Source organism: Psittacula echo (assembly GCF_963264785.1).
Source record: "Psittacula echo genome assembly, chromosome: 11".
Lineage (NCBI taxonomy): Eukaryota > Metazoa > Chordata > Aves > Psittaciformes > Psittacidae > Psittacula > Psittacula echo.
This window is the reverse complement of record NC_137746.1, coordinates 18,056,106-18,081,744: the sequence shown is the minus strand read 5'-3', so window position 1 is coordinate 18,081,744 and position 25,639 is coordinate 18,056,106. Positions and strand designations below refer to the sequence as shown.

Below are 25,639 nucleotides of genomic sequence, written 5' to 3'. Positions count from 1 at the left end.
TCCAGTGTGACACACTGTATGATTGCTGTGTCCTCAAGGTTGTGAAAGGCTTGCATTGCATTTTTCAGTTTCTTCTCTTTCTGTGTTTTCCTTTGTTTCTAAACATTCAGTGGGTTGTTTACTCAGTGAGAAAGTCTACAAGTAAAAATAGAGTAAATCTTTATGTCTGTCTCTTCAGTTCTGTTCAGTGCCTGTGGAAATGCAGGAAGCCACACTACTGAATGGTGTGAACAAGTTTGAGAGTCTGAGTTAAGTGTCTTAACCTGGAACAAATCCAGTCCTTGGAGGTGTAGGACATGCTCTGGCCTCCTTAGTATACACTTTTTGTGGAGCACTTCACTGCACTATTGCCTTTCCCTGCCTTTCCAAGAGACCTGGAAAATGCCTTAAGGCCTGCACCAGCAATGTGTGGAGATCTGGGTGTGCAGCAGTGAGGGGAGGTCTTGATGTGTGGAAGGTAGAGCTGCTAAACTGGGTGTTGTATTTGTTCTAGTGATCTCCAGCTCATCGTCAAGTTCCAAGTATGACCCAGAGATCCTCAAAGCGGAGATTGCTACTACAAAATCCAGGGTAAGTGGTATGAATGGACCTCAGATTTTCACAAGTAGCTTCAGCTATTTCCAGACCTCCTGGCAAATACTAAAAGGAGATGCCAAAGCTGTTGAAAGAGCTAATACAGCAGTTCTAAATCTAGGAGATAATCTATCATAATCCTGAAACATAGCCATTTTAGGAGTCGGAAGCACTTTTTTCCTGTTGGACTCCCTTAGAAGCTGTAGTGCACACTGTGTAGGACACGCTGTGGGGTGCTGAGCTGTGCTGGCTCCTTGGTGCTGCAGTCTGGGAGCTCTCTCCAGAGCCTGGCAGCTGGTGTGTCCTTTCTCAGTGCGGGCTGTTAGCAGTGGCAGTGTGTGCTCCCATGCAGAGCTCACTTTGGGAAAAAGAAAGGACCAAAGTAAAGTAGGTCAGTGTGGCCTCTGTGCAGGAATATAAACCAGCAAGCTATAGGGTCAGTGAGTTTACAATATGTATTATCATCCCGCTGTGTTACTCATGCAGGGGGCCTTTTAGTTATGTATCTTGGAGGATGGCTTCTGTCGCTGCAGGGTAACTCCCATCCTGACGCTGAATGGTTTTTAATGCCTGAGATGGGTTTTAATGTTTCCGTGTAAAATCAATGTGTGTTTCATTCCTCTGTCTTAAATTTTTCTCAACTGTTCTGCTTATAAGGTTGAAAATCCCCTTGAGCCCCTTATTAAGTGATGTGATATCTTGGTGCTGGATAATGCCCTAGCCAGTATAATGTCCTGATGAGGATGCAGTCAGGGCTGTTAGCTGCTGTTGAGATGAACTGGCTTTCCATTAACTTTGTTTAGAGTGTTGTCTATAGTGAATAAGGTTTGAATTGAATGCATAGTGCTGCACCTAAATGCTCATATAAAATATCATTCTAAAGCTGTCACACATTGCTGCAGGTTAATAAACTCAAGAGAGAAGTAGCTCACATGAAGCAAGAACTCCAGTACAAAGAGCATGGATTTCAAACACTGAAGAAGTAAGTTTGTTCTCAAGATCTTATTTTCAGCATAGAACATCTCTGGCTTGTAATGCATCCCCCTCTACATTTATAAATAGCTGTCTAAATAAAGTCAGCTGAAACATGTTGCTGCTGATATCTTTAGGCATATGTAACTGAAAGCAGTACACAGCCCTGGGGCATCAAATAAATGCTTTTATGTGATTGACTGCATCAGAGCTGACTTCATGGCAAAAAGAATTTGAACCAGGATCTCATCAGTTAAATGGTATTCCATTTTACTCAGCATTGCTCAATACAGATGACACAGTACAGCCCATTATCTTCGTTATAAGAGCCATTGGGTTAAGGCACTGAGGAAGAATTTGGGGTGGAATGGAAGAGGAGGAAAAGTTTCAGGTATTTACTTATGGTTTTATGATGAGACATCTGGTGTGTTTTAAATTATATCACTGGTTAATACCTTATTTATTATACATGTCAGCTGGGGCAGGACTGCCTTGAGAAAAGGGAAAGATGAGGCAGGTTGTGCTTAGGCTATGAAAGCAAATACAGCTGTGCATGGGAGGCCTGTGTCTGGGTTTGAAATCCTGACTGAAAACAAGGTAATTCTCATCAATGGCTGAATTGAACCTCTGTAGGTTAGAAACAAGGAAACCAGCAGCAACCTGCCAAAACATACTGTTTGGGGGGTTTTGTGTACATCTTTGTCCTCCCTAAGAAGGCAGAGATGATATGGCTAAAATCAGTTCTGAAGCTTAATGTACTTGCAGTGGAATAACTTATGTGGCGATGATGCGATTCCTCATTCTTTCTGTTGTCTTTGTTATGCTTAGGAGTGTGTTTTCCTTAAAAGCAAATGTCAAGATGCATGTATCTGAGATAATCACATTAACTGGACTTTAGAAAATATCAGCTTACTGTATATTTTTTCAACATTTCCATGCAGGATTGACATGAAAATGTCTGATACTCAAGGTGGCTACAAACTTGATGAGGCACAAGCCATTTTAAGTGAAATGAAAGCTCTCAAGAAGGCCATCACATCAGGGGAGAAGGAAAAACAAGACCTCATTCAGGTATTGAAACAGGATGACTTTATAGTATTTTGTGTCACCATTGCCATCAGCTTGAGTTTCTGAGAAGTAATTGAAGTGTTCTGTGTTTTCAATATGTAATGGAGGTTTTTATTAACATAAATCAGTTCTGTGTTGTGGTTGGACTGCAGTGTTTTTGTTCTCCAGGTCCTGGAAAGAATAAGTATAAAATATAGCAACTAACAGTAGTAAGCACTTGCTTAGAGATGAGTGTTTGTATCGGGGTCTGGAATAAACTAGAGTAACTGTACTGCTGTCGAAGTGCAGACCTGGAGAAGCCTTGAAAACGCTGTGGCCCACTTGGTCTGCCATCTCCAGCAGAGCCAGCCTGCCTGCCCAGCGGGGTGGTGTGCTGCTGCCTGTGGGCTACTTGCTGCTGTGGGAGATGGAGTCCAGCTGACCTCACACTTGCGGAGTCTGAGTGCACACAGTAAGTGTGGTCAGACCTTAATCGTGTAGGTTAGGCTAAAGCTATGGGGCTGCCGAGGTACTTCAAGCAGAAGTGAGCTCACCTCATGACTTTCTATGGTTTTAGAGCTTAGCCAGGCTAAAAGACGGCTTTGTGAATGACAGAGGATCCCAACCAGACCTGTGGGGCAGCAGCATGTCCATGGAAAGCTCCGGCCCTTTGTCACCCCGCCAGTACCTGGATGTCAGCTCCCAGACGGACGTTTCGGGAAGTGTGAGTAATTCATGGGAAGCCAAGTGCATGTGGAGGTATTCCTCTGAACCACATGTAGTACTGCCTTTGTACAAGTGTCTGTGAAATTCTTCTAGTTTGAACTTCAGTGTGACCTTCATTTTTGTGTGGAATGTTAATATATCTCCAAAGGGAACCTACTGTTTGCCCACACTGTCTCTGTTAGAATAACACAGGTGGGAATAAAAGGGAAGTAAGTTTTATTTTGCATGTAGGTGTAAGTTCTTGTGATACAAATATTCCCTTCACCCTTTATAGCAGTTATACACTACCACACTAGAAACATTCAGCAGCTATATATGGGCTAAGCTCTAATACGGACTCTTCCCTTAAGAGTGTTTGGCTTTTAGTGTGTTACAAGTGGGAATGATGGCATATGTGCAGATATTTGAATGCCATCAAGCATGTTTAATATTCATAAACCTTCAGTCCCACTTGTGCAACAATATTGTAAGTGTCAGGTTGGTGGCAGCCTCAGCAAGGACTCAGTCGGCACTGTGGGTACATGGTACGTCTCACAGCTCATCACTGAGGCCACTCTTGTGAACCTTCACTTAGATGTTTGCAGCCACTTTCACTGAGGGCCACACATGTCACTACAGGTGTGCGGATATGGGTATGATGGGACGGATGTCCCATGTCTGTAAGACTTTACAACCAAAGCAAGATGCTGTCCAAAACAAAATACAATGCAGCACTTAAAGGTTGCAAGTAGCATTTAAGAAGAAAAATTACAAAGCTCTGTGCGTGCATGAGAATAGAAGCCCCAGATGTGTCCAAGGCCAGGTTGGACGGGGCTTAGAGCAACCTCCTCCAGTGGAAGATGTCCCTGCCTGTGGCTGAGGGTTGGAATTGGATGTGCTTTTTAAGGTCACTCCCAAACCAACCTGTGATTCTATGTGGTAGATTTTGGCTTTCTGATAAACAAGTCTAAAAAGGGCCTCTGAATCTTGTGGGGTTTTAATTAGTTGAAGGAATCATGAAAATTTTAATCAAAGGCAATATTTTCCTATTCTGTGCTTGGTTTAACTAGTAAATGAGTGTGACAAGAGCAAGTGTAACTTGTAACATGAACAAAGGGAGTATCCAAAGAGGAGTGGTTATGTTGCTGATCTTGTATTTTGTGTCTCAGTTTACTACCAGCAGCAATAATCAGTTGGCTGAGAAAGTGAGATTACGCCTTCAGTACGAAGAAGCAAAGAGAAGGTAATTCTTTGGTCTGTTGTAATTTTTGGCTGTCCTACAGCTTATTCTGAAGATGCTTCACTAGAAAGGGTGCCACTCAGCTTGAAACCCACTGTTACTGCTAAACACACATAGTGTGTATAGTTTTGGAGCCAGTGAGGCAATAGGCTTTCTAGGCCAATATTATCATTCAAGAAATAGATGACTGTCCTAGAAATTACTAAGGAATGACTAATACATGAAGAATTCAGTCTGCCCACACCTGTGGGGACATAAGTGGTTTTGCTACCAGTTGCTAATGTTTCCCCATTCCTAATAAGGAGACTGTACTGCAAGGCATCTCCCTGCCTTATTCAAAATGAAATGAATGTTTGCATGGCTTTAAGTCTGATAAGGAGAAATGTATATTGTGTTAACACCTAACATATCAGACTATGATCAGTGGCTACAATTGCAGAGCTTATCTGCAAGAAGGTAAGTTTTTACCCTTGCCCTCTTATCTGAAATGAATGGAGAACATTTAAAATGTCATCTCTACTTAACAAGCCAATTTAAGCAAATGTTTTCTGGGATTTACTTTTTTAATAGCTAATGGCTAACACGACTATTCAGTTAAACAGAAAACCTACCAGGCATTATGATTTAGACTTTGATTGGCCTGGTCCTTGTCCAGCCACGTAACCAGTAGTGATGGTGTCTTCAATTGTAACTCCTCTAAAGGGACTTTGCAATTCCAGAGTGAAAAACTACACCTGCATGGTATAATGAGTACCTGGGATATGTGTGAAAAGAAGGGTTTTTCTTCGGTCTCTGCTTAGGCATAAGAGCTTTAAGGCTGGGGTTGCTCACAGTGTTCTCATTTTAGTATATTGTCATGGTCAATAGGCGGTGTTTCTCTGATCTGTATCTGTGGCAGTTGTCAAAGACTGACTGGGCCCAGCAGCTTGGGACATGAACTTACTCGTTACTTCTTAGATGGAGCAATTTTATCAGAACTTCTATTTTGGCATTCCAAGGTCTGCCAACCTTGACATGAATGCCTTGACATTCAAATTGTTCTGTGACTTCTTAAAACAGCATTACAATTATGAATCCTCCAGATGCAGTGGCTAATTTTTCCGTGTTAAAATTGCTCTTTACTTCTAAGCTTTACTGAAGACTGCCATTTAATTCATACTGATTTTCCATCTCCACATTGCAGTGGAGCACTCTTACTTTAGCCTGTATCTTTTCCAAGGAGGGATGAGTGAATAATGGCAAACCTGAGAAGATAATTAATATGCTCTTTAGGAAGAGAGAGAACTTTGCAAAGGCAGCAAGTAGTTCATTGGAAGTAATTATGAAGGGCACAGAACACAGTTTTGCACTTAAAGAACGTTCAATGAAGACAGGCTGAAAAAGTTGGGGCTGTTCAGCGTGGAGAAGAGAAGGCTGTGTGGAGACCTCATAGCAGCCTTCCAGTATCTGAAGGGGGGCTATAGGGATGCTGGGGCAGGACTCTTCACTAGGGACTGTAGTGACAGGACAAGGGGTAACAGGGGAAGGTTAGACTGGATATAAGGAAGAAATGCTTTACTGTGAGGGTGGTGAGGCACTGGAATGGGTTGCCCAGGGAGGTTGTGAATGCTCCATCCCTGGCGGTGTTCAAGGCCAGGTTGGACAAAGCCTTGGGTGACATGGTTTAGTGTGAGGTGTCCCTGCCCATGGCAGGGGGGTTGGAACTGGATGATCTTAAGGTCCTTTCCAAAGCAAACCAGTCTGGGATTCTATGATACCTTGTGTCTGTCTGAGATTATCTATAGATTTTCTCAGAGTTTAAAAAAAACCTTAGCATGAGGAAACATGGGTCTGAATGGGATGAATATTTGATGCTAAAATGAAAAGCTGTTGGAGAACTCTGGTTTTGGCATGATCTTTAATAGGAGCTGCAAAAACAGATATCTGGACTGGTTTTAAGCGGGATACATGCTATGGGTACAATGACTCATGAGGAGCCTTCTGCTCCTGTGGTGTTATGATGATCCCATGTTAATTAGGTTAGAACTAGGAGATCTGTAAGGGGTTGATGATTTTAAAGGTGGACTGTAGCAGACACTGTTTGCACCATCATTGTGAACCAGACTGAAGGATAGATGCAGGCAAATATCTTGCTGAACTTCGTGACACCAGAGCTACCAGAGTACAGTTCTTCATGTTCCCTTACCCACCACTGAGTCCTCTCCCTTCACAGCTCAGTGAGACGAGAGCCCATAATGTTAAACCTGCAACACAGAACAAAGGGCTACAGCAGTGGCAAACCTTTAGCTTAATTGCACTGGAAGCTGCTAACAGGTATCATGTCAAAAAAGATGTCAATGCTCCATTGCAACAAGGAGATAGCTACTGCAGCATAAATGTAATCAGAGATGCAACTAAACTATGTTGTACAATTTCAGACATATAGTAGTAACTCTGGTGTAGCACTTGCATTCTGAGCACTGTTCTAGTTCCTTCAACAGCTAAACTTTCAGCTTGGGTTTTGTGTGACTGGTGGTAACTCAGGGGTTTAAAACTAGGCTTTATAGTCTCCTAGAATGGACTATTTTAATGTCACATTCATCAGCATTGCAAGTGGTGGGTATTTGACTGATCAGTTTTAGACCACACCTCCCATTTGGATTTTATGTTTTTCTGAAGGCTGATCTAATATAGGATTGCTGATTACTGCTTGTGGATACACATCTCCGTGTACACTTCTGTGGAGATGCATGTGCTCTGAAGGGGCTCTGAAGACTAAAAATGTTACATGTTATGTTGTAACTACCAGCTTTCCCCAGTAAAAACAAGATACGACACTGAATAAACCATCTAGCTACGTGCTCTATGTAAAAGGAAGACAGGTAAACAAAACTTGGACTTCCTGTTCTGTATCTTGTTCAGCCCTGCAAGTGGCCATTCAGAAAGATGGGGTGAGCTGAGCCCAGAGGTGCTGGTTTCTTTGCAGTGCAGGTGCAGGGTAGCTGGGCAGGAATGGGGTTCAGACTTGGTTGGTGATGCTGAAGGGCTGCAGTTCTCAGCCAAATGCCAGGCAGTCTGCAGAGCACTTCTGTAATGATGCTGGTTTACTGGAGAAAAATAGAAGAATAAACCTTCTTGTAACTGAGAAGGGGAAAAAGAATGATCATTTACGAACGTAAAACTTGAGGTTAGTTTAACAAAGCTGTTAGACTCGGAAATGCATAGAGAACAAATTCCAGTGGAAAAGCCATATCCATGCAAATATATGCCAAAAGTGATCAGATTAATGCCAACCAATCCTCTTAAACACATATCCCTTCAAAATGCACAGAGGAATTCTTGGATTATGACTTAATGCCACTGTTAGTTCTTTGTTGGAGCACAGTATTGCATTATCAGGCACTCAAAAACAAAACAGCTCCTCAGAAGACCTAAAAATATTTGAGCTGAATATCAGGTATGGGACTTTAATTAGAGTTAGCAACTTGCTGTGGGAAATGGGTTTACAAAAAGTGAGGCTTCTCTTCAGAAAGGTGATCTCTAGTCTGTCTGCTGTGCTGGAGCAGGCAGGTCACTCCGTGTGAGCCTAATCCTTCACAGGCCCTCTCAGAGCTGAAGTTCCTCTTGGCCTCCGGAGCTTGGAAAACAAAGCTTTATTCTTCAAGGCCATTCAGCAGTCGTGTAGCTGCTGCTGCCTAGATCTGCATCTTATTACTTACTCTGCACTTGGATTTGGCTAGTTGGCATTGAATTTGCTCTGTGTCTGCGTGTGTGCTGGTTGGTGCAGGAAGCATGCACCATCCTGTGTGCTTCTGTAGCATAAACTAGGTTCTAGGAAGGGGTGAATTCAGATTAGCAGCTGCAGCTATATGTTGTGCCCAATTTAAGTCCAGTAATTCTGTCATCAGATCCCAAACCCTGTATCAAAGGGAGATGAATATTGGAATTCCATTGTACACACACAGTATTTCACTTCCATTTCTTATGTATTTACTAAACCTGAGTGAGAGATTACCCTGAATTAATGGTGGGAAGGGGCATGCGTACCTTGACACTCTTGTCTTTAGTCAGCCAGGTGAATTATTTTTGCAGACATCATGTCTTATACTGCAGGATACTTCTCCTCCTTGTTTGCCTTCTCAGCTTTTGTAATTTCTCTACCCAGCCTGTTCTGCCTTCCCCATTCCCTGCTTCGCACTCAATCATTTTGGTTTGTGCAAGTTCCAGAAATGCAAGTCCTTGGTAGCTCTTATTCAACTTTGTCTGTAGTGGCTTTTTCTCACCAAACTACCACGACCGCCCTGTCAGGTCATGAAGAGTTGTAGGTCTGTGAGTCCAAAGGAGACAGTTTCCTTTGGGAAGACTGACGTTACTGCCTTTGGTTTTGTATCCTGACCTGCTGCTGGGTTTTTGCTTCCCTCTGTATGTTGCATTTCAAAGCTGACGATTTGTGGAGCTAACTGAGCAGTTCAGATACTTGGGACATTAGGATAATTGGAGTGAGCAGCCTCCTTACCTGCCAAAAGCTGTGCTCTGCTGTCAGTCAAAGCTTTTGCTGAATTCTTGATCTGTATTGCAGTTGCTTTTAGTAATCATATTCCTGCCTGAGATAATGCAGTATGGTACTGAGGGATTAGTGATACAGCCTTGAAACTGAAATCTGGAATGATACCTCTAATGCAAATGGACTTTAATTTCACACAGGTAAGTAGCTCTGGATTTAGGTAGGATCACTCTTCATGTCCTCAGGTGCACACTGCACCAGAAGTAGGATAGCTCTTTAATGTGCCCAAAATGCTTCTCGTTGAGCTAATAGTTAGATTCTTCCAGTAGCAGCATGCATATGATTAACTTCCTCATTGTAAAGACAAAAATAGTTTCTAAACTTTTGAGTAACCACTTATCTTTATCAGCCTGTCCAAGGCATACACAGAGAGGATCCAATTCTTTTCCATAAGCCTGATCAAAGATCAGATATTTTTAGTTGTCCGTGAGCTAAGAGTCTTCTTTGGGGGCGATGGAAGATGTGGTTGGCTGTGGTGCACCTTTGTGTGTCTGGAGCAGTAGCTCAGGCACTTCTCATATGTATATGAGAAGTGTGTGTATATATATATATATATATACACACATATATATAAATAACTGGTTGGGTTTTGTGCTGCAGAATTGCAAACCTGAAAATCCAGTTGGCGAAGCTGGACAGCGAGGCCTGGCCTGGCGTGCTGGACTCGGAGCGGGACCGCCTCATACTCATCAATGAGAAGGAGGAGCTCTTAAAAGAAATGCGGATTATCAGCCCCAGAAAATGGACTCGAGGAGAGGTGGAGCGGCTGGAAACGGAGAGAAGGCGCCTGGAGGAAGACCTCCAGGCTGCTAGAGACACACAGAGCAAAGCTCTAACTGAGAGGTGGGCTACAGAGCATAGGACAGTGTTTGCCTTGTTGGCCAAGGGGTAATGGGGAGCAAGCAGCAGCAAATATCCTCTGGCTGCATGCTGATAGCAGTATGAGGGCACGCATGCTGATAGCAGTGTGTCCTTGGCTTTCCAGGAGACAGTTTCTACTTACAAGGACCTGAAATCATCTCCCAGAAGGAACTGCTTGCAAGTCCTCTACTCCCCAAGTGGGGAAGGATAGTGGTTCCTACAAATGGATCCTCTGAGAGTATGGAAGAAGTGCTCAAAATAGTCCAGTGTAATGTTAGTGTACTCTAATGTTTCTGTGTGCAGGCAGCACCTCGCAGCAGCTCCTGCAGTCTGGAGACCGGCAAATGTCAACAGATGGAATTGTACATTTCTTAAATGTGTTGTTTTTTCTGAGCATCCCTGTATGTCATTCCTGGAGGAGCTGGTATTTGACAGCGCTGTGGGAGTTGCATGGAATATCCTGTGAATCTAAACTAGCTGGAAAAAATGCCAGCTATCTTCCCTAATTTTACTTGTGTTGCAAGGGGAGATCTCATGGGAATGCATAGGGAGGGTGAATACTGCGTTAGGCATTGCACACTAGAGCTTTAGAGCCTGGGTGTATTAATATGAGTGGCTATGGCAATACTTCTAGCTGCATTCCTTTGAATATATGTGGAATAGCACGTTGCATTCACTCTTTCTGTGGCCTTATATTTTCATTTCTTTTACATGCTCAGTGTCCAGACTACTGATTTTCTTCATAGTCTTTACAAGGTTTTATTGCAGCAGAAAATTGTAGGCATCTCAGATGACTCAGCTGCAGGACTTTTACCAGCCTGAGGTACCTGTGGTTCAACAATTGCTCCTGGCCTTGCCATAAGATGAATTTTAGGAGTGTGGTTCTCTTTTAGTGTGTCAAAGAAATAGCACTTTTCTGGAGAAGGATTTCTTGACCAGAGGCCTGTTAAAGTAGGATATGAGCACCCAACTGCACGTGTGTGTCTCAAACCAGTTCAGGTGTGAAATAAGACTGAGATGTTGCCAAAATCCATAGTTATTAACTGACTCATTATGGCTTTACACAAATTAAGTCATGTAAGCCTTAGTCATTCATAGACCTTACTGAAAGCAAATGAAAGCATTTACGCCTTTATTAGCACAGGAAGTATAAAAATGCAATGGTGTAGAGCAAGCAAAATCTGCCCAATCCTAGAAATACTAACTTACATAGTACTAGCTGTAATTATTTTCACTGTTAAGAATGTTTGCAGGATTGAATTCCACATTTTGAGGGTATTGGAAGTTGGTAAATGCCTACACATCCTGACCAAGTTCTGTCTCACATTACACTGTGTATTCTTACTAACTTTTGTAGGATTTCATAGCAAAAATAGAATCTTGCTTTACTCCTCATTTTAAGTAGTAAACGCTGCTTTAGCTCATCTCTTTCTTCTGTCTTCTCTTAGGTTGAAGTTGAGCAGCAAAAGAAATCAGCTTGTCCGAGAACTGGAAGACACAACGCGATTAGTTGCCATGTTGCACACCCAGCTGAAAAGGTACATAACCTTTTACAGGAGTTGTAGGTGCTTTATCTGCACATGGTGTGGCTGCCTTTCTGTGCTTTCATCTCCCAACTCAGAGGTCTGAAAGGCCTTTCATTAACAGTAGTGTCTCAGGACCCCTATGTAGTCAGTGGAAAGAGGAGCCTTTAGGGTTATACGTCCCACTCAGTTTAGATGAATTCTTTAGAATGGAGTAAATAACCCTGTGGTGGTGCCTCTGACAAGAGGAAGAGTATGCTTCTGTTTTGGACATGTAACATTTAGGTGACTCAGGATAGCTGAGATTTTTATTACTAATGTTTGAATTACTCAAGTATTACATTAATAAAGTATATTATCTTGACACAGTAAGTGAAGTGGATCTCAGTAATGCAACTACATGTCATGTATGAATGTCATGATAATATTTCCCTACATTAATTCCAAGGGTGCTGTTGCTTGCAGTGTAGGCAGTGTATTGAGAGATCCCTGAATCTGTTGTGGTTCATATGGTATATAGAAATCTTTCTGTGTCACAATGTGGTCTGGTTGTTCAGGCTGTGGTTTTGGAACAGCATAGGATTACATGCATTACAGACAAATGTATGACTGTGGGTGACAAGGCCAAATCAGCGTTAACTAAAGCTGGTTTTATCTTTTTGATTAGGAAGAGAGTTTGGTGGGGTTTTTGTTTGGTTGAGGTTTTTCCTGTCAGCATGTACTGAATTTACTCTGTTTGTAGCTTCTGCTCCGCTTGGATTCTGTTTCATTTTGTGAAGATGACATCGAAAAGACTGGAAAGAAATCATAGTGCAAGACTGACATGTAAATAAGCCACCATGGAGAATAGCTATCTGTGATGCTCTTATGCAGTGGAAATGCATCATGTTTTCATTTCATCTAGCTGATTAGGGATCTTTTGAGGTGACCAAGAAGCATGTGAAACTAATTTCTTCCTGACTATGCGCACAGTGTGCTTGGCATGCTCCTGTACAAGAATAAGCATTTGTTATTAACCCCATAATGCAAAATGGCTGGCATTCAAAGGTATGCACAAAATGAAGTTGAGCCCAGTTTGTTGATAGGGAAAGGATTAATTAAAAATCCCTCCTTTTTCATTCTGAAACACACTGAAAAGCTGTAAATTCATTAGTCCTTCCAGATCTGTGTATACTGCCAAAATGCAAACGCATCTGTCATGTTTCAGTTATGTTTCAACCAAAACTTTTGAACAAACATGATGCAGTGCACATCTGTCATACAAATGCAGAAGACATTTTGTGTCAAAATTATACTAAATTCTGCATACTTGCCTTTTTCTCATGAGGCCAGTGGCATTTGTATACAAATGCAGCTTCCAGTTTTTACCCGAGAAATAATAAGTAAGGGATTATTAGGTTGAACATACTCACTGGTTTTCAGCGGGGCAGCTGAAACCACCTAGATGTATGCAGAGATTTTTTCAATAGCTAATGCCTATCTGAAGTGAGGGTTAAGGATCTTTAAACAGTCAGTAATGAGCCAGGTATTTAAAGTCTGGAGCAGGAGTGTTAGTTTACATGGGATTTCTAGGGAAGGTGAATGTTGTAGTCAGTGCCAGAGGATTTGTTGAGCAGCAAACAGTGTGCTGTGGGCTTTCCCATCTGAGCACACTTCTCTTCAGCACCTGCTGAAAATGGCCTTTGCTGTCAGTTCTTTTCTCAACCGAGATCTCTAGGGATAAATCACTTGTGTGGACTGATTTCACAGCCCAGCCCCAACTGTTTCCCTTGTCTCCTGGCCCTGGATTCCATGTAGCAGCCTTTCCCGTAGGTAAATCCTGCCAGTTCTGTGGAAACCACTGGCTGTTATGATCTCTGAGGGCCAGTTCCAGGCAGCTGTGATACTGCCTCTTGGCTGTAGCTCCAAGATTGAGGCAAATGGAAGAACATTTCCCTATGTTCAGACAGCTTGTTGCAATAACTTCATCTTCTTGCATGGGCCTTGCTGAGTTTTGTGGTCTGCTTTGGAGATTAACAGGAACCAGAGTTTGTTGGGTTTTTAATTCAGGCAGATGTGGGAGGAGAATGTTGGCACTGATTTTAATTGATTTGAAACTCTTCATTAGAGTTGTTTTGGCTAAACAAGGCCTCTCATGAGATTGATGTGGTGAGTAAAAAATGTGCATGAACTATATTGAAAAGTGACCCAGCTTTTCTGCTGGGTAGACTGTGGTTTGGGGTTGTTGTGGGAACTAATGTGTGTGGCCTGAGCTAACAAAGTGAAATGTACCACATGGGCTTAGAGATTTGGTGACATTGACATTGTAGTGTTTTCCTGAGGAATCAGAGATACAGTGTGATGCTTTTCTGACCTCTTCCCCACAGTCTCTCCGCCAGCATGCTTTCCCTCTCCTCGAGCAGCAGCCCTGGCTCTCTTGCATCCAGCAGAGGATCTCTTGCCACCTCCAGCCAGGATTCATCCACCTCAGCCAGCTTCACTGATCTCTACTACGAGCACCTGGAGCAGCTGGAGCAGTTGGACTCAGAATATCAAAGCAAGTTTGACTTGCTCTTAGAAGGAGCCACTGGATTCAGACCATCAGGCTGCATTACCACGATTCATGAGAACGAAGTAGCGAAAACTCATGCAGCAGATACCACCAGCCGTGTACAGGCCCTGAGGTCGCTGTCTGGTACTCCAAAATCCATGTCTTCATTATCTCCAAGGTCATCTCTCTCTTCTCCATCTCCACCGTGCTCTCCACTGGTGATAGACCCACTCCTAGCTGGTGATGCCTTTTCAAGCCATATGGATTTTGATGACACAGAGATAAGTACAGATCTCTCAGAACTCGCCCTAAACACTGGGAGTGGCAACTGTAGACTGGAAGAGCCTAGAGCAGGAGATAAACATCTAGGTCAAGGTATGATAACAAACTGTTTGCATGCACATGCATGCATTAATTTTTAATATAGTTTATAAAGCACTGAGAAGTGAGTATTTCAAAAGCTGTCTGTCATCTTAATATCTTTGTGTTGAAAAGTGTATTCAACTGAGTGTTATTCCTGGGAGCAAGGGTTGGTAGTTTAATCTGTACATGAAAAATGCTGATGATCTGATGAGTCTTGCAGAACACTGTATTCAGGTATGTTTTCAGTGTACTTATATGCACGTGTACAGAAATCGCAGGGATTTCATGTGCAAATATGAATGGTTGTGGTGGGATTCCTGATTTAGTTTGGCACTAAGCTTTTCGGAAGGTCACCTAGTGTTTTGGGTCCTGGAGGCACAGAATGCCAAACTTCCTGGCCAAGTTCTGAGGAAGGCTGGGAAAGCCACTTAGCTTAATAGTTAACAAATGATAATAGAAATCCTCCCCCACCACCTCAGCATGCACAGCTTCTGCTCTGGTTCCCAGTACATCAGTGGCAATGGGTTTATTAACTTCAGCTGAGTAGACTTGTCAAGGCTGTGCCTGAATTTCTGCTGCTTTGAGGGGGATGGTCTCTTAGCAACAAAAACATGTTTGGATCGTGAGCGTGATAAGACATTCAGAGATAGTGGCTGTTCTCATGCATGCATATGGCTTGTTGGGGGTGGGAAGGGCTCATCCCTTTTTAGAAGGATGGCTGGGCTGGAGTGAATGGAAAGCAGGAGACAGTAGTCAGGGCACTCGTGCTGGGGTCCTGCCTGGAGCCCTTGACTCTGTAGGTGGGTTAAATCCCGTGGAGATGAGGAAATGGCTGGATTTGGAACTGCAGTGAAGAAAAGCTTGAAGGGCATTATAAACTTGCAAGCTGTAGTCATAGAAGCCAGTGGTGAGGTTTGTTCCTGGTTTTCATAAGATTATAAATGAGCCCATGTGAATCAAGGGAACTAGCACCCTGTCATCACTGCCTTCTGCATGAAGAAGGCTGACACTGTTTAAAATACAATAAATTACACAAGTGCAGATCTTCCTCTTTGAGCTCTCATTTCCCTACAAGGAAGAGGTGTTACGCATTTGAGTAGGAAACAGTAGTTATTCTTATTAGAACTGGGCACTAATTAGTTTTAACCTTTTTAGCTCTGAGCTTTGTCAAGGCTGTCAAAGCGAAAGCTCAGGTGTTAAGCAGATTAAGTGATTATTGCTGTTAGCCAGTCAGCAGACAAAGTAATCACCATAAGTAGTTTATTTCAGGGCAATAAGGAGATGAGGTTTTATTCCTCAGACCTTTTGGGAGGGTCAGTGTAGCACCTGAAACACACTGACTGGATCTGGGGCGCTCAGCGCTTGGCCTCATGGGCAAAGCATGCTCACGTGTTCCTGTAAGTAGAGCTGCATAGTATGTATCTGAGGGATTTGCTTTTTGATTAGGAGTTTTGCAGAACCTCTGAGGCTGAAATAAGGTTTGTGTTACTCAGCCACATGAAAGCACACAGGTTCAGTGTGTGGGTGAGATTTGCAGGCCTTCCAAGTCCTTTGCAAAACCAGTGAGGAAGAGGATGGCTGCATGATGAATCCTTCGCAGGGAACCGTTCATCTTCATTCAGATTTACACTTTAGCATTCTGCTGCACAAGCAGATAACAGCCACTTCGTTGCAGGGGGTTTGCACCTGAACGGGCTTGGGTGGTCAGAAATGAAGGTTCTCTGTGGGAATGACTGGACACCATTGGTAATTGAAGCAGAAAAAGAGATTAAGCATGGTGAGATGAACCTGAAGTGTCCTTCCCAGAGAGCAAGCCTCATGCAAAGAGGATTCCTGGAGCAGCATTTCTGGGAGTGGTGTGTAGAACTCAAACACCTTCATCTAGAAAGGCAGCCCATGGACAAGGAGTCATTTTCCTATTAAAACCATGGAATAGGAGGTACAAAGCAGCATTGAGGAAAGAGAAGCGTAGTTTTGACCCTACCCATGTACCTCCAGCACAGCCTCTGATCAAGAGTGCAGCAGGGGCCAGGCACACAACAGGAGAGAGCATGGTTTAAAATGGGAATACCAGGATTAAATGGATCCATTTGTTTCAGTTAATGACTGATATATTGTGTTACAGATACTTTTATTGATGGGGAAAAGGGCTGGAAATTTCTTTCTGTCCATGGCAATACCAAGATGAAAACAAACATTCAGTGGCGGTGTCAAAAAGTACTTGGATAAATGGGCCCAAATGGCACGTGTACACTCCATGTACTGGAGTTACCTGTAGCACCCTCTACTGTTGATTGTAGAACAAGTCCTTGGATCGCTCTATAACCCCTTGTTGGGCTTGCACACGTTTTGCACCAATGTTTTTCCAAAGCTGTTTTTAAGTGGCTCTGCTGCACTCCTGCTACGGGGCTACAGCTGCTCCCTGTGGGACAACATTCACAGCTCCCTCACCCTTGGAGCAGGTCTCCTAGAGCTCTGACAGAGAGAGCTAAGAGCTGTGTCCTGAGCTGAAGCATCTCTGCAGAAATGGGATGGTTCATGTGGAAAGGTACAAAATGTGCACAAGTTTCCAGGGTTTTGTAGCACAAGAAGACTCTGAGATAACACTTCCATGCAAAACTCCTTGCTTCAACTTGCTCAGTTTCTCTGTCTCCTTTTCCCTGCATTCCTGCATGTGGCTGCTACTTTGTCCTAGAATCTCTCTCCATATTTAGCTAGTTATTGGCCTATCTAAACCTAGCTTCTGTCCTCTATATGCTAACCTCTGGAGTCTGGGGGTAGGTGAGAGGTGGTTTTCTGCTGTTTCGGCTCCTGGAAACTAACCTTGGCATAATCTCCAGACAGGGTACAGCCCTCCCTGTCAACAATACTTGGCCAGAGCTTGGTCAGTAGCATTTGCCCAATGCCGCTCTCCAGGTAGATGGGACCAGAGGCCCTACCACCTGCTTAAGGGTGACTTGCAGTAGGTCCATATATGTAACTTCACTGGAATTTAGAAGTTCTGCTTCTTCTGCACATTTGCCTGTCTTGCATGGGTACATGGAACCACAGACTGGTTTGGGTTGGGAGGGACCTTAAATCTCATTTGGTTCCAACCCCCTGTCACAGGCAGGGACACCTTCCAGTAGAGCAGGTTGCTCCAAGCCTTGTCCAACCTGGCCTTGAACACTTCCAAGAGCCATGTCTTTCCAGTGCTTTGAAAGCCCTCCTGGCATTGCCTGCAAGGACCTGCACCCATGGGGGTGCCCAGGGTAGCCAGCTGTAATGCACTCAGCACACCAGTGTGTAACCTCAGCCTGCAGGTATGGTCCTGCGGGACCCAAGTATTAAATGGGCACTGACTGTGCAATGAAGCCCTGCTGTTACCTCCACCACATAGGCTGTTCCTCTGGTTCTCCAGGAGCTCCTGGTGCTCCAGGACAGTTGGGTACATTCCTGAAGCACTAACTTAATGTGATGTTGAGCAGATCCCGCCCTCCCTGTGCCCTCTGTGTCTTCAGAAACATGAAGTTTCTGCTCTACCCCTGTCCATCAGTTCCAAAGCCTCATCATAGAATGCCTGACCAATTTGGTGACCTTCTATGGTGGGGCTACAGAACTGATGGGCAGGGGTAGAGCAGTTGATGTCATCTACCTGGACTTGTGCAAAGCGTTCGACACTGTCCCACACGACATCCTTGTCTCTAAATTGGAGAGACATCAATTTGATGGGTGGACCACTTGGTGGATAAAGAACTGGCTGGATGGCTGCACACAAAGAGTTGTGGTCAATGGCTCGATGTCTGGCTGGAGACTGGTAACGAGTGGTGTCCCTCAGGGATCGGTGTTGGGACCGGTCTTGTTCAACATCTTTGTGGGTGACATGGACAGTGGGATTGAGTGCGCCCTCAGCAAGTTTGCCAATGACACCAAGCTGTGTGGTTCGGTTGATAACGCCGGAGGGAAGGGATGCCATCCAGAGGGACCTCGACACGCTTGTGAGGTGGGCTGATGCCAACCTGATGAAGTTTAACCATGCCAAGTACAAGCTCCTACACCTGGGTCGGAGCAATGCCAGGCACAGCTACAGGTTGGGCAGAGAAGAGATTCAGAGCAGCCCTGCAGAGAAGGACTTGGGGGTGTTGGTCGATGAGAAAATGAACATGAGCCGGCTGCAGTGTGCGCTCGCAGCCCAGAAAGCAACCGTATCCTGGGCTGCATCAAGAGGAGCGTGACCAGCAGGTCGAAGGAGGTGATCCTGCCCCTCTGCTCTGCTCTCGGGAGACCTCACTTGGAGCATTGTGTGCAGTTCTGGTGTCCTCAACATCAAAAGGACATGGAACTGTTGGAACAAGTCCAGAGGAGGCCACGAGGATGATCAGGGGATTGGAGCACCTCCCATATGAAGATAGGCTGAGAAAGTTGGGGCTGTTCAGCCTGGAGAAGAGAAGCTGCATGGAGACCTCAGAGCAGCCTTCCAGTATCTGAAGGGGGGCTACAAGGATGCTGGGGATGGACTCTTCATCAGGGACTGTAGTGACAGGACAAGGGGTAACGGGTTCAAACTGAAACAGGGGAAGTTTAGATTGGATCTAAGGAGGAAGTTCTTTACTGAGAGGGTGGTGAGGCACTGGAATGGGTTGCCCAGGGAGGTTGTGAGTGCTCCATCCTTGGCGGTGTTCAAGGCCAGGTTGGACAGAGCCTTGGGTGACATGGTGTAGTGTGAGGTGTCCCTGCCCATGGCAGGGGGGTTGAAACTAAATGGTCTTAATGTCCTTTCCAACCTTAACTATTCTATGATTCTATGTTGCTGAGCAAAACTTGGGTGGAGAAAAGATGCAGTTCAAGGGGAGGGTGAGGAAGAAAGTTGCTCCTGATGCAGACTCTTCATTTGCATTAACACATGTTTTTGAATTTCCTCTGTGCTTTTCTGATAGGTATAAATGCAGCAGGAGGGACAGCACTGAAGGTGGCGTGTGTGTCAGCTGCAGTGTCTGATGAATCTGTTGCTGGAGATAGCGGGGTGTATGAGGCGTCTGTACAAAGGTAGACACCAGACTTCTCTCTAGCAAGAAGCCAAAGACTCAGCTTTGCACACAGGAGTCAGCTGGAGTACTGCTGTTTATGATCCTTTTTGGTGACTAAATGTCTCAATCTCACATTTCTCCATAATTCTGAACAAAATAATGAGCAGGTTGAGTTTGATTATCAAAATGAGCCCTGCTTCCAATAGCAGAAGTAGCTGGAAGCAAGCTGACAGAGCTGTTGAACAGCTGGTCTGTTTGTGGAGGTGCTGCTAAGCTGCCCTGCCTGCCTTGGTGGGGTAGCACAACCATCAGGCAGTGTCAAGTTCCCCTCCTGTCAGTCAGCCCTTGTGGTGTCAATGACAGCCCTCAGTGGGAGAGCACTTGGGGATGTTTAAGGAAGAGAGCAGAAGCACCTTGAGCTGCCTCATGTGTGTACATGCTAGGATGCAGTTCCCAAGTACTTGGATGCAGGATGTGATTTCTGCAGGACTTTTCCCCTAAGGACATAGCTCATAGCAGAGCTGGACGTCCCTGCTCTTGCTGGGTTTCTGCACCTCCCTTATTGCTTGCTCTCTGAGATGGTTTGACAAAACGTTCACTGAAAGATACTGATCTTACTGATACCTGGTTTGGCTGCATCTAACATGGGTTTTCCTACTGGTTTTACTGATATAAATCATGGGATCATTTGTTGCACAATACAGCTGTAGAGGTGAAAATTATTCATCTCATTTCCCTCCCCCCCATTCATTCTTTCATTACCTTCATTAATTCTCTAGATAATTGAACAAATTTTTATGTGTACAGCACAATTCACTTTGACAAGAAGTGCAACACTTGTGCAAATCAGACCTCATGGGCTCAAGCCAGGCACAGTCAAGCAGTTGGAGCCCTTTGTCCCCTCAACAGGACAGGGAATTCTGTGGAGAGGGGAGGAGGGATCACGTGTGACAGTTACAGAAGACCACACAAACACTTGTGTGCCTGATGTTACTTAGTGGTGTTTGGGTTGTTGACTTACCAACCTTTGTAATGACTACAGCATCATTTTGATGCCTATAATAAATGGTGAGGGTAGCATGAGCAATAGGTTTGTCCTCTAGCTGAAATGGAATGAAATGTAAGAGAATGCTAAGGAGTATGGAAAACACTTGGCAGAATGCTAATCCTGTTTTCATGTGCTCAGCATAGCCTCTGAGCCAAGTAGACAATGAATGTAGTTTGGGGGGCTTTCAGTGCATAAAACTTGGGAGGAGGGCTCCATGGGGTGGACAGTGATGCAAGTGGTTGTTTCAAGGCAGACCAGTCAGTGTACTCTGTCACTTGTAATGTGCTTAGGGAAGTTTGATTGCTTAAAGAAACAAAGGAATGACTTAAATCTAATCAAACTTGAGAATTTTTGCTGTCATGGTGCAGGCTGGATTGCAGTTGTTAAGTCTTATTTCTGTTGCTGGCCAGTCAGCTGTCTTTAATAAAATCCAGTCAAGGGAACCCTTTAAAATCCCTCACAGCCTTATTTTTGCCGTCTTTTATGTGGCTTTTTTTGGCAGTGAAGAGGGAAGGCATATGACTTTCTGCTGATAAGCACCGCAACACATACCTGTAAGGATGACTGCACTTACTTCTCAAATGGGCTTTCTTTTAGCTGGTAATTTTGCAAAATCCATATACCCAAGCCCTGAATGGAAGGGAAGAAATCTTGTATCACCTGAATGCTATCACTTCAATAGGAGGGAAATCAAGTCCTTAATTGTCTTTGCTTTCTTTCAGGCCATGTGTGTCAGAAGTGATGGTGTTTGACAGTGATGACACAGAAGCAGTTGGGACAGCTAAAGTGCAAATTGCAATGAGGTAAACACTATGCATGGAAAGAATGATGTATGGGATTTAAAAGACAGTGCTTTCTGTTCTGCTTGCTTCTCTGTTTATCCTGTCCTATTAGTATTAACTAACAGATGTCCTCTGTGAGGTGTAATTGAGAATTGCACTCGACTCCAGGAGGTCTTTGGCCCAGTTACCCTCTTTCATGTCAGTGGAAATGAGCTGGTGATGATGTGGTCGCAGGATGCAAACCAGCAGTGGGAGCTCTGGCAGTAAATGGCAGTTGTAATCATTGTCCCCTCGGAGTCCCTCAGTGGTGGGTCAGGCATAGGAGGCATCTTTCTTAAATGGTTTAGTGGAGGTTATTTAGGACTGGAAATAAAATAAGTAGCACAAAGCTCTCTTGTCATGGCCATACACAGCATGCCAGTGGTTACCCTTAACATCCTCACTGCTGTACTTCACATATTGCTACTTGTAACTCTTTTATACTGCAGTCATTTTGTAAGGCCTTTTGAAAGATTTTGCTTACAGCAATTGAGCTAGACCCTAGCAAAAGCAATGTGTGTTAGGTCAGATCCATTGCACCTGGATTCCGAAGTTCTGGATGTTCTGGTAGCAAAATATCATGGAATGTGAAACTGTTTCTGTTTGAAACTATAGTCAAGCCATGGTCCCATTATAGTTTTGTCTTGTTTGTAAATGTTAATGTTGTTTGTGTTAATGAAACAAGTGGAATTCCCACTCATGGAGTCCAAGGCTGACTTCTCTAAAAAAGAATGCTTTCTTGTTTCTTTCTAATTCAGATATGATGACAAAAATAAACAATTTGCCATACTGGTCATCCAGCTGACTAATGTCCCAGCACTGCTGTCCCAGCAAGATCAGAAAGTGTAAGTGGGTGAAATAAGCACACTTTTGAAGTATTTGTATTAGATCTCAGTGGAAATGAAACAGATGTTGGGGTTTGGGTTTGGGTTTTTTTTCCCACTCTTCAAAATAACCGTTTCTGAAATACTTCTACACTGTTCTGTGGAGCAATATTTATGAACTGACAAACCTGCAAACAGAAACAAGGTGCATTTTTTTCCTCAAAGGCCAGTAGTTGTCGAGGAAAGACTTGCCTGGAAATAACAGTGCCCAGAGCATTGCATCTAGTGGAGTTCTGCCATAGGACATCCTTGTGAAGTGCAATGGACAGCTGCTACCAGCCTCCTTCCAGGCAAAAGGCTTCTTTAAATTCAGCTGTGTGCTGAGTAAGCTGACGGAGATTTGCTTCATTTTGGTGTGGCTGTTCCTACCTACAAAAGGGCATGTTGGCAGTGTGACAGGTTGCACCCACATAAATGACCATGTTAAACATAATCTCATAATCATAGAATCAACTAGGTTGGAAAAGACCTATGATGTTTGATTACAAGATTCAGGAGGAAGAAGTGTGTGGCAGCTCTTGCCACTTCATGCCTCTGATGTTGTGCTGAGATGTTCTTTTTTGCTCAGTTGACTGATATCCAGAAGAAATAGGGCAGCACGATAATATCCTCCGTGCTTCGGATGGATTTCACTTGCAGAGCTATGGAGCTGGTGCAGTGCAGAGAGCTGCAGACCTGTTCCTGGGTGGTAGTGCTGACTGTGATGCTTTCTTCGACAGGAACATCCGCGTGGCTGTCCTGCCCTGCTCGGAGAGCACGAGCTGCTTGTTCCGCACAAGAGTGGTAGAAGCTTCGGACAACCTTGTGTACAATGAAGTATTCTGGGTTTCTATCTCTTACCCAGCTTTACGCCAGAAGACTTTAAGAGTTGATGTTTGCACTGTAGATAAGTCTCACCTTGAAGAATGTTTGGTTAGTATTAGTCTCTGTTTTAATACCTTCGTGTGTGTTTCCTCTTTTAATTAGGCAGCATTTTCAACCCTGAAGTGTGCAAGTGTTCTTGATAACCCTCAGCTATCTGATCTCTCCCAGATCATGTTCTTTGCAATAACAATTCTGATTGGGAAACCAAATCAATCTATTAGAGAAATGTGTTGGTGCAGAACTGCTGATGACTTTGTCAAACTACTGTTCCCTTTCTTTTGCAATTTAATGTGAAACTCTACCTTTCTCTTCCTTTTGGTGGAATTTCTCTTCCTTTTGGTGGAAACATTTGTTGTAATGTGGTTGAGAATGGACTGCCAGGAGCTTGGAAGCCACTGCAGAATATTAAAGATCCCTAAAGGATTTATTTTTTCAAACCTGCTATTAATCTGCACTATTAAAATGTACATGAGTATAGTTTTTCATGTACTAATATTGCCATAGGCAGCTGTCTGCTATAGTTAGAACTATTTTTTGTTGCTCAATATTAACTGAACTATTCCTGGAGTATTGTATGAGCAGCATGTGTTAAGCTGGGACATAGCAGCCATTAAGTTACAGGAAAGTTGATGCTCTGTCCTGCATGTGTTCCATAGCATCTCCCTTGGCTGGAGGGGTACATGTTTTATGATGCTTCTGCATATCTTCCTTCACTTGCTTTGCAAAGCACCTTTGGTACAGGAAAGCAACTGTTTTCTGCATGGGGTTTTTGTCTTTTGGGAGCACAGCAGCTTGCAAGAGGCGTGCTCAGCATGTCTGCTGGACTGGGCTGCAGCAGTGGAGTCCACTCAGGCATGGATTAAATAACCTATGAATCAATTTTAATGTGGTTCTGAATTGATCAGAATATGTACTAAATGTAATGCAGTGAAAAATGACAGGGCAGATGAAGAGGAATGGAATATCCGAAGCTGAAGCATCTCTGTCTGAGGCAGTTGTCAGCCCTGCAAATTTCTTGAAGGAGAGCCTTCATCTCCTGTTCCTCTCTGGTTTAATTTGGAGCTCTGGCTGCAATTTATCCTGACTGCAGCAGCACTTCATACCTCTGGTTTTGTGCACAGGAGTGGTAGTGAAACACTTGCTACTTGGATTGGAAGAACAAGGCAATGTTAAACACAATGAAACAGAAAGCATCAGCAGAGCTGTTGAAACAGGGATAAGTGAGGCAATGTTTCTTTTTGTCAAACTTGCCAAAGTCAAGTAGTCCTGGAGTTTCACTCTCATTTCTTCTTACTGGTGTGGTGGTCGTTCATTTGAGCGCTACACTAATGGTGTTTTGCTGTCCCTAGGGTGGAGCACAGATTAGCCTTGCTGAAATATGTAGATCTGGAGAGAAATCGACCCGTTGGTACAACCTTCTCAGTTATAAGTATGGGCAGAAGCAAGCCAGGAAGAGTAAACAAGGACATATCCACTCTGAAGTACCCTGCACTGCGAAAACAGTAAGGACAACTGCTTAAATCAAACAGATCTCTTCCAAGCAGTACTAATGAGAGGGATTGTGTGTCTGAAGAACTGTTACAATAGTCAAGAAGTGAAAGCTGGTGTGTTTTATATTTAGAACTTGAAAATGTCCTTATGTGCAGCAACATAATGAACATGTTGATTACAGATACGCCCTTGTCCTGGGCTAGATACTAAAATCTGCTCCTCATGAAGCTGAGGTCTGTGGGATGTGGTTTGGTGTAAGTGATGTGTGAGCTCTGGCCTTTCTTCACCTAGACAGCTCACCTTGCTGCAGTGAACTTGCTGAGCAGGTCAAGATCCAGCCCTCCCTTTGCACATGCATGGCAAGCACTACGCTCAGCCTGCAGCTGCACGTGTGCATATGCTGGGGCTGTCCTGACCAGGAAGGATGGGCCCTTTGCAGTTTGTGAGAGTTACATCTTCACAAGAAGCCTCTTGCTCTCCTCAGGACTCTGTCTCAGCACTCCTGGAGCAGACAGCTGTTGAACTGGAAGCTGTGGAGAAGAAACTGGAGGAAAGCAGAAGCACTTTAACTAGTGGAGAGAGCTGGTAGGTAGCATCCCACCATCTTAGTGCTGAGGGATGATCAGAACATTTAGGCATTCATGTGCAGAGAGAAAAGCAGATGATAAAGAGCTGTGGGAGGGTGCTTCGGTCTCTTTCTGTCTTGATGAAAAATCCTGCTGGAGGTTGTGCTTGGGAAATGGGAACAAAGCTGATAAACACTGAGAATAGTCAATAGCACTATGCTAATTTTGTTATTTGTACAATGTTCTATGGAGGTCCATGAAAGCTCCAATGTATGGTGCAAGGTTTTGCTTGAATATTAATTTTGGCTGTTGTTTACATGGTTCAGATTCCAATTCTATTAATGAAGCCCAACGTTTGAACTAAAAAGCAAGCCTGACCCCAGTGGGTTTGATAGAAAAGCCAGTTCTGCATTCAGAGGAGCTGAAAAGGATCATAGAATCATAGAATAGTTAGGGTTGGAAAGGACCTTAAGATCATCCAGTTCCAACCCCCCTGCCATGGGCAGGGACACCCCACACTAAACCATGCCACCCAAGGCTTCGTCCAACCTGGACTTGACCACCACCAGGGATGGAGCATTCACAACCTCCCTGGGCAACCC

At 44.0% G+C, this 25,639-nt stretch overlaps 1 protein-coding gene across 1 annotated transcript in view; it reads left to right on the top strand.

The window, feature by feature from the left end:
- WWC1 (WW and C2 domain containing 1) overlaps nucleotides 1–25,639 on the top strand; it is a 72,811-nt gene that overhangs the window by 40,978 nt on the left and 6,194 nt on the right. Inside the window, exons 4-17 of the mRNA XM_080626900.1 lie at nucleotides 494–570; nucleotides 1,476–1,555; nucleotides 2,487–2,616; nucleotides 3,170–3,316; nucleotides 4,467–4,540; nucleotides 9,681–9,923; nucleotides 11,390–11,479; nucleotides 13,831–14,369; nucleotides 19,274–19,382; nucleotides 21,134–21,214; nucleotides 21,991–22,077; nucleotides 22,836–23,028; nucleotides 24,330–24,482; nucleotides 24,956–25,056. Coding sequence (XP_080483026.1) covers nucleotides 494–570; nucleotides 1,476–1,555; nucleotides 2,487–2,616; nucleotides 3,170–3,316; nucleotides 4,467–4,540; nucleotides 9,681–9,923; nucleotides 11,390–11,479; nucleotides 13,831–14,369; nucleotides 19,274–19,382; nucleotides 21,134–21,214; nucleotides 21,991–22,077; nucleotides 22,836–23,028; nucleotides 24,330–24,482; nucleotides 24,956–25,056 — 2,104 coding nt within the window. The remainder of the gene's footprint in view (nucleotides 1–493; nucleotides 571–1,475; nucleotides 1,556–2,486; nucleotides 2,617–3,169; nucleotides 3,317–4,466; nucleotides 4,541–9,680; nucleotides 9,924–11,389; nucleotides 11,480–13,830; nucleotides 14,370–19,273; nucleotides 19,383–21,133; nucleotides 21,215–21,990; nucleotides 22,078–22,835; nucleotides 23,029–24,329; nucleotides 24,483–24,955; nucleotides 25,057–25,639) is intronic.